The sequence below is a fragment of the Microcebus murinus genome, chromosome 9 (assembly GCF_040939455.1).
Source record: "Microcebus murinus isolate Inina chromosome 9, M.murinus_Inina_mat1.0, whole genome shotgun sequence".
NCBI classification, from domain to species: Eukaryota; Metazoa; Chordata; class Mammalia; order Primates; family Cheirogaleidae; genus Microcebus; species Microcebus murinus.
Window position 1 is genome coordinate 1,289,020 of NC_134112.1, and position 9,357 is coordinate 1,298,376.

General features: G+C 36.1%; 1 protein-coding gene across 1 annotated transcript; it reads left to right on the plus strand.

Moving 5' to 3' along the window:
• Window positions 1-851: 851 nt before the first annotated feature.
• Window positions 852-7,167, plus strand: SEC61G (SEC61 translocon subunit gamma). Its single transcript, XM_012775595.2, has 4 exons — window positions 852-995; window positions 2,625-2,724; window positions 3,984-4,086; window positions 7,009-7,167. Exons 2-4 carry the CDS (start codon window positions 2,631-2,633, stop codon window positions 7,016-7,018), a joined length of 207 nt encoding a protein of 68 aa, XP_012631049.1. The 5' UTR covers window positions 852-995; window positions 2,625-2,630; the 3' UTR covers window positions 7,019-7,167.
• The last annotated feature ends 2,190 nt before the right edge of the window (window positions 7,168-9,357 follow it).

The window sequence follows — 9,357 nt, forward strand, 5'->3', positions numbered from 1 at the left end:
CCCAGATGTCTGAGTTTATAATATTATCAGAAAAACACAAGGAGTCAAAAAGCACCTACAGTGGTCCCCTGTTCTCCAAGTAAAACCTGGGTCAAAAATGAGTGAGGACAATACAATAAGATAGCCCGAGAGATCGTATTCACATAACTTCTATTACAGTGTATTGTAATAATTGTTTTATTATTTTTGTTAAGGTCCTACTTGCCTAATTTATAAATTAAACTTATCACAGGTATGCATGTACAGTATGGGAAATACCAGTATATACAGGGTACGATTTCAGGCACCCAGAGGGGAAAAGGGGGGAATACCATACACATTATTTATTTACTTTTTAAACCGCAACCAAAGCTTATAATACACTTTAACCACTTCCTCAAAACAGACCTAGCATTTGCCACGCCAAATGACGGCCTCAAATCCAGCGATATTCCCACGATTGACAGCGGAAGGCCACGTTTTGGGGTGGAAAGACTATTCTAAATTGGGTCGTACCAACACTGCATACAGACAAAAGTACGTACAGTAAGACACACGCCCCACGGCGGGCCGCGGGAAACAGAAACACTTATGAGAATCAACCATCCGAACAAACGGAGTCCATTTGTCCGAGATTCACCCAGTTAACTGCTACTAGCGAGCAGGCGCCGCGCAAGGGCGCAGCGGGTCCCGCGGCGAACGTGATCCGGTGCACGGCGGCTGGGCGGGGCTCCGGGACTCCTCAGCCAGGCAAGCGCAGTGCGGAGGCCAAGCTCAAACCCTAAGGAAAGCACCGCCCCAACCACAGGCCAGTCACCGCGCCCCGGCATCTTCCGGGAAGCAACGCCAAGGCGCACGTTGCGCTGCGCCTGCGCACTGAGGTCTTCGCGTAAAGAACCAATTGGACGAAGGAATGGGCGGGCTATTGCCAGAGCCCCGTTTTCCGGTTCCGGTGGGACTAAGCCAGTCAATTCCTGTGCTACGTGTCCCTGGCATCTTAGGTGGCAGCTGTACAGGTGAGGGTCTTCTTGCGCGTGGGCACGGGCGAACGGGGCGGCCAGACCCTTGTGACTCGCAGAGGCCGACTCCCCGGGCGGCTTTCGCGGGGCGGTCGGGGAGCAAGATCCTTTGCTCAGGTCCGAGGCCAGGGGCCGGGCCCTCCGTCCTCCTACGTACCTATCTGCACAGCCTCTGGTGGAAGACAGACCCAGACAGGGCCTCAGTCCCCCGAGGGAGAGGGGCATCGACGGCCCGTGGTCCTTCCGGGTTTAGGGTCCTGGCCAGAGTTCGCCTTTCTTCTGGTCGTAGTTCTCTGCCACTCGTCTGGATTTTTACGCTCCGGGGCTTCCAGTGTCTTCTGTGCTGTAGTCAGAGACGGTGGCCTGTCCCCGGAATCCCTTGGGGCTTGGCTTGGAAGGTGTATGTGTGTGGAGTCCTGTCTTAAAAGAGCTATATTCAAGCCTGGGCTTGCTAACACTCCCATGGTGTAAAGTGAGAGGATTGGCATAGATTCTAGATCAAGAGATCATTGGATGTCTTTTCCTGACGTTGAGTGCAGTATTTTGGGTAAAAAAACTCCTTTTTTCTGAAGGAGTCCTTAGCTTTCATTGTGACTTTTACAATTACGAAAAGTTTAAGTCCTTTGGGTTTCAAGAGGAAAATTAAATGAAATACTGAGAGAGAACAGGCATTCCTGTGTTTTTGCCCTAGGATATTACAGAATTCTTAGTGCTTCACATACAATATTTCATTCAGTCATCCACTGTTCACCCTAGGCGAGGAAACTGGCACTTAGAGAGATTTGCATTTCATAGCCATGATAATGAGCCACCATCTGGCCACTGTTCTAAGCACTGGAAATAGAGTAAAATACAAGTAATACTCTGGCCTCATTACTTATACCAATGGATCTCAAAACGGAGATTGGATGACAGTTATATTGGGTATTAGGTTCCTCAGAAGAACCTGTATGATAACCTGTTTACTTAAAAGATGTGTTCAAACCTAACTGTCTGGAGTTGAGCTAATAACTTCTCAGAATCTGGATCTTGCTTTAGCCAATTTTTGTGATTTTTGAAAATTTCATCTGTCTTTATCAATCTCACACAATACACTGTTCTCTAAATGTGTTATATGGGCGTGTTTTGGAACACTCAGGTTAAAATCCACATTTGCCTCTATTCTAGGCTTTTGCAGCAGTATAGTTGGCATTCACTGTACTAGACACTAATTTCTGGATAATTTAAAATACAGGAAACAATTGTTGTATCCCAACATTGTTGGTTCCTTATCAGTGAAAGGACTGCACAGGGAGTAAAGCATGAATGTGTTGTCAATTGTTTAACCTTTTAATAGAGATAGCCCTTTTATATTAAGAATATATGATCCTTTCCTTTGTTAATGAGCATAATATGAGTAAGATCTGTGTTTTTCTTATTGCTTTTGATCTGATGCTTTACTGGAATTTACAAAAATAATGTTAATTTAGGGTTTAGAGTTTTTGTTTTGTTTTATTTCATGGGATGAAATTGACACATATCAGGGATGAATTCATGGCTGGTCTCACATCTTGATATAACTGAGCAAGTCCTTTTTATATGATAATATCAATGAATACTTTTTCTCCTTTCTTTTTTTTTAAATAGTCCATCATGGATCAGGTAATGCAGTTTGTTGAGCCAAGTCGGCAGTTTGTAAAGGACTCAATTCGGCTGGTTAAAAGATGCACCAAACCTGATAGAAAAGGTAATAGCTTGAATATAATAGAAAAAATTAAATCTTAGCATTTTCTAAGTTTTTATTTGATTAACATCTTCCTGATTAATAACTGTTGCATTATGTTCATCAACATTTTTATTGATTTATTTTGCTTCATTTTTTTAAATTGTCATTTCTTCCTAAATTTTATATACTCTTTGTTGTCTAAATGTTTCTGTTTTATGGATTTCCAAATGGCATAAGATTATTTATTTCAGCCTTATTTTTTATGTTACATTTGAGTTAGTCATATTTTATCACTTTAGAGTTTTTAGTATATTGCATATTTCCACTTTGGAAATCTGTAGAGTCCTCCCTGCTCTCCTCCCTCCCCAACGAACAAACCTTAACATGATACCAATAATATAGTTGTTGCCAACCTAGAAAGTTTATTTTGTTATATAACATTCATGTGTTAAAAGGTACACCAGCATTTGTATACTTTTATTATTCATTAACTGAGTCGGGAATATAATAGAGAATATATGTAATATATAACTAAATATAATAGAGAATAGTCCTTGCTCTTATGGAACTTAGAATCTATCAGGGAAGACCATCATAAATAAATGATTGCAATTGTATTTTTAGTTACTACTGTGGTAAGTGTTATGGAAGGTAACTAGGAGGAAGTTTGACAGCACTTAATGAGAGGACAAACCAAGTCAGGAAGTCAGGGAAAGCTTCCCTGAGGAAATAACATAAAACCAGAACATTACCAGGCCCTGAAGCCTTTTTATAAAATTGTGCTTAACCCAATTTGACTTTTTAAGCCTTATTTTTGTCTTCATCATAGTATCGATGACACTGGATCCATTGTTTATAATGAACCAAAAAAGTATGTTTCAGCTTTTATTATCAATATGTTATAATAAAAATTACATTGCATTAAATAATTTTTAAGAGAAATATTTACATATTTCTTCCATTTATGATTTTTTTTTTAATTCTGGTTTTTTGCTAAGAAGATCAAATGTTTCTGGTGCTTATTAATGAATTCACTAACACAGACATACACTGTTATTTCTGTGTTTCCTTACATATCAACAAAATATGGAAATTTCAAAACCTCTCTAGCAAGTTGCTTACTATCAAGAGTTCACTTTTTCTTTTTTAAAAAATTATATATCTGCTTATCAGGAGAAATGTATGCCAGTCAGTTTTTTTATGTTACTGCTGTTTTTTCCCCCATACTTTCAGTGACAGTCTAAAAAAAAATAATGTGAGTTTTATTTTTTTAAATGCAGAATTCCAGAAGATTGCCATGGCAACAGCAATAGGATTTGCTATAATGGGATTCATTGGCTTCTTTGTGAAATTGATCCATATCCCTATTAATAACATCATCGTGTAAGTAAAGTTGTGAAATAGATTGTTATCTAAGATCGAATGAAAATTGAAACCATGTGAGTTGACAGTTGGCCTGTTATTTTATTACTACACAGATACGTCTCTTGACTTTTTAGTGCTGTTAAAGTCTACTGATATTTTTTGAGTATCTACTAATTCGAAGTGCTTTTAGATCTTTACAGCAACTCTGTGAGCTAGGCACTATTTTCTATAATAAATAAAATTTTACAGGGTCAAGAAAGTATTAGTAAGTTAAAGGCACTCAGTATGTCACAAAGCAGGTATTCAATGACAGATCCAATATTAAGATCCAGGACCTTCTTATGCTGTATCTTGTTGATTTTTAAGGTGTAGAGGAAATGTTCCCCATTTAAAAATCACCTTTGTGATAGAGTTTGATCTCTGGATCAGAATGTGTAGATTTGCATCTGTTTTCTTGTTAGTAGCTGTCGTGTCCATGAGTAATTTGCTTAGCTTCTCTGTGCTCACTTTATTCAATGAGGATACTAGTTCTTATTTGGATTATGACTGAAGTTATGTAAGGCCCTAAAAATAAATTTGGGTAAGAACTTAGGTGAAAGTTGTTATAATGAGCTGTTGATACTGATAGGAAGGTATCATAACCTTTAAGTATGTTAGAGAGGAGAAGAAAAGTCTGAGAACATTGAGATCACTTTATTCTTTTCCAAATACTTTTGCTTTTTTAAATTCATTACAAATCACTGGGATACCTTATGGCATTGAGCAGTTAAAGTATAGTCAGGTAATTCACTTTAGTATAAAGACTTGGTGTGAGTTTCAGTAAATTTACTCTGATTTTATATTCATTTAATCTCTCAGCCTCATCTGCCATTTGGAGGTAGTAATATCAGGCTTATTTTAGGGAGTGGTGAAATTGAAAGCAATGATTTTTAAAAAGCTTTCTAAACTATAAATCTCTTAAATACTAGACATTTTATCACTGATACTGGTGAAGGTAATGCATATTGTCAGGAATTTCGTAAGTAGATTACTATAGTTACTATATTAAGCAGAAATGCCACCAAGTGATATTTTAGGATCATGGGGAGTTAGAGCTGGATAGGACTCAGCGATTCAGAATTCCTTTGTCAGTTCAGGAATTCCTTTTATTTTACTAGTGAGAAATGCCAATTGTGGAATTGTAGTATTCAGAAAACCTGAGACTGCCTCTGGGCTCTAGTTACCGAATCTGTGAAGAAGGGATGGTTTAGTCTCTTTCAGGTCCTTTTTCATAGTCAGTGCTTCTGCTCTTTCCCATTCCTTCATGGACAGGTTTAATGGATATGAAGTGTTTCTTTAAATTGGTACGAAATTAGTTTCCTGTGATAATCACCCTTCATTGTTCTCAGTTTTACGCCCAGATCAAAATGTAAGCCTGTCTTTTCCATTTTTTTGATATGCAAGCTTCTTTCAAAATTTTTCCCAGCCTTTACTTAGCACTGTATTTTTGTCTCTCTTGCCAGACATCACTGTCTGCCTTCAGTCATACTTAGATACACCTTTCACATTAGAGTATGAGTTCTGAGGCAAACCTATTTGATTATTTATATTTTATGTATCTCCTATGGAACCTAGTCCAGTTCCCTTAAAAAGCAATCAGTGTTTGTTTAATTAAGTGAACATGTTATGGTCCTTTTGCCTTTTTCTAATGGTGATGACGGTAATAATAATAGCCAACATTTACTGGGAACTTCTCCATGTGCTGGGAACTGTTCCTGCTCCATGTGAGTCAAGTCATTTAATCCTCATGAAGAAACTGAGGCACAGAGTAAGTGATTTACTCAAGTTGCACAGCTAATAAGTGATACAGCAGCATATACAACCTTTTGGAAGCTAGTTGTGTAAAAAACTTTTCTTCTGGTTAAAAAAATTGTTTCAGTATTTGAGTTGAAAATCTATCTTTAGATATTTTTTACCTTAAAAGCCAATTAAAACATTTTGTGAGAAAGGCTACAGAAAACTTAACTCTTTTCATGTTATGATGTGACAGCTATAAAACACAGAAATCTTTTTTCCCTACTTGAAAGAGCACAAATCACTGTTTAAATCATTTTGAGATAATAGCAAGGGAAATATAACCACAGGCTTCTTTTTCATTAGATTGAATTTTTATCACATTTTTTTCTTATAATGATTTTTTTTCTTCTTTTTCTTTACAATTATAGCAGTCAAAGTTAATATCCACAGTATCATAATTTAAAGAATAATTTAAAGGAGTTATGCATTTGCTGTGTTTTAATTACAGCAATACTGTTTAGTAACATAAGCCCTTAAAATACTTAGCATTAAAGTATATTCAGGGGTATATATTCAGGAATAATTTTATAATTTTCATCTAGTAATGGAATTATTTTTGTTTAACATTATAGTACTAAAGTGTATATCTGAGTATACAATTTTAATGCTTATGCTATTCAAACTCCGGAAGTTCTGTGGAAAAGGTGGTTTTTGTTTTTATCATTAAACCAGGTTTTTAAATGACAATCGTAAGATATATTAGTTGAGTACCATTGTGCTTGTCTACAGTCTTTATTTTCAACTGGTTTGTTGATTATATATGAAATTAAAAAGCTTCTCAACTTACCATCCTGTCATATAATTCATATTTTTTATCACGTTCAGAGAGACATTATGATAGATTGTTCCAAAATGGCATTTCGCAAATGAGCGTTGTGAATTTTAAAATACACCTGTTTCAGTAGCCACGTCATCTCTAAGGACCTTTTCAGTTCTAAGATTTTAAAGTTCAGTGTGCCTTTCTTTTATGCTATCTTGGGATAAAGTTAGGTGATTCTCAAATAATTGGTCTTGAGTCCTTAAAATTATATCATATTGGATTTCAAATAATTATTATGAAAATCTATAAATGCTCAGAAATGACCATTTTTCTTTCTTTTACAGTGGTGGCTGAATACGTTTTGGAAGAGTGTTTTTCATCTTAGGGATTGGTGAATAAGTGAGGGTGTGAGAAGCTCATGAAGTAAAAATTTGCCTATATATTTTGTGTTTTTTTCTTCCAAGGTGTTTTCTATTTCTAAATTAAAATAATTTTGAAGTAAACATCTCTTTTTCCATCATAGATATAAATATCACATTTTTATGATAGAAAATAATAGATTCTTTATTTCTTTGAGTGTTTTGATTTATAAGAGAAATTAAAGGGCCTGGTGAAATACTACACTTTCTGAGTACTCTTCTATCTTAGTCTATTTGTGCTGCTATAACAAATATCTGATACTGGTTAATTTATAAATAATAGAAATTTATTTTCTCACGGTTTTGGAGATTGGGAAGTCCAAGATCAAGGCACCAGCAGTTTTGGTGTCTGGTGAGGGCCACACTCTCTGCTTCTAAGATGGTGCCTTAAATGCTGTGTGTTCACCTGACGAAACAGACGGAAGGGCAAAAAAGGCCAATGGCAAACCCTGCATGAAGCCTCTTTTATAAGGGTCTTAATCTGTCCAGGTGTGGTGGCTCACACCTGTAATCCCAGCACTTTTGGGAGGCCAAGGTGGGAGAATCACTGGAACCCAGGAGTTTGACACCAGACAGGGCAATATGGCAAGACCCTGCCTTTACAAAAACTTAAAATTAACCCAGTGTGGTGGTGCATGCCCATCGTTCTGTCTACTTGGGAGACTGCAGCAGGAGGATCACTTGAGCTCAGGAGTTTGAAGTTGCAGTGAGCTACGATTGCTCCACTGTACTCCAGCCCAGGCGACTGAAAAACTCTGTTTCAATCAATCTGTATATGCACGTCTATATATAGAGAGAAGTTCTTAATCCCATTCACAAGGGAGGAGCCCTGAACCTAGACACCTAAAGGCCCTGTCTCTTAATACTATTGCATTGGAGATCAAACTTAAACATGAATTTTGGAAAGATGTAAACATTCAAATTATAGCATCTTCTATCAGATAAATGTTTTCCTGTGGTTGAAGAGGAAACAGAGCAGATAAAAGATGGTGGGCATAGTGAATTCCTACTACAGTTTGAGAGGAGGGTAGGAATTTTATAAGTAATTGTGAACAGGTAGTCAAAGTTACAGGAGTTTGGATGCTGCTTGAAAAAGCTTCCTGAGGATCATGGTTAAAACTTCATAGTCAGAAGTCCTCTCCTAGATACACTAGTCATGAGCATTGGAGTTCTGAAGTTATGGAGTTCTGAAGTCCTCTCCTAGATACTTTGTCATGAGCATTGGAGTTCTGAAGTTATGAAGAATTCACTGATAATTGAATCTGAAATGAAAAGGGGACTTAATTCTTTTACCCCTTTTAAAAAACAGTGATTTAAATGTGAGACAGTTTTATTCCTGTTTTAAAAAGGTACATTAATTTGTTCAATCAGTGTTTATTTATTGAACTTTATTTCCCTAGTTCTAATATGTTTTTCAAACTTGGTTAGCAGCACACATTTGGATAAATGTTTTCTGATTTTTAGTGAATAAGATAGGCAAGTATCTAATTAGTATGATTGGGAAATATTTTCCTCAGCTTGGGGATCCATGATTCAGGGACTAAAGTCTGTTCTCATAATAGTAGTTAAAGATTTTTCTACCTAATGTCGAAATGTTGACATTGTTTCAATCTTGAATAAATTGATGTCTTCAAAGAAATAAAAATACAGTGAAACTTTGCCATCTCTAATCTTAAGGAGACAATATGGCCACATTTTATAGATAGATATTTTGCTCCTTAAAGGCCCAAATTGTATGTGTGTTTATATACATATATGTGTGTGCTGTATATTTGTATATATGTTTACATATATATACATGTATACATATGCAAGTATATGCTCATATATATTAAATATGGTAGAAATTATTCTAAAATGTGGACTGACTTTTCTGCTGGCAAATAGGCATTTTGTTGCAAGATAAAATGATTCTGAACATTCATTTTTTGATGTAAGATAATTATAAATCCCTATTTATATACATTTGGGTGTTTATTTTGATAACTCATTCTTGACAGATGGGTAGATAAAATATTATGTAATTATTTTGTATTTATATGTGTAAATAAAATGAGGGTTGACCAAGAATTCTGATGATAGACCGGAATAACCTTCACAAGCAACAATTGAATTTCTTAGGTAAAAAACAATAAACAGGTTTTTCTTACTAAGTTTTCTCCTAGTGTATACAAGAGCTGGTACATTATGTTGAAAAGCAGTACTCTTAAACTTAAGCATGCATATGAATCACCTGAAGGAATTAAATATTTTTCTGTTTTTTAAATACCTATT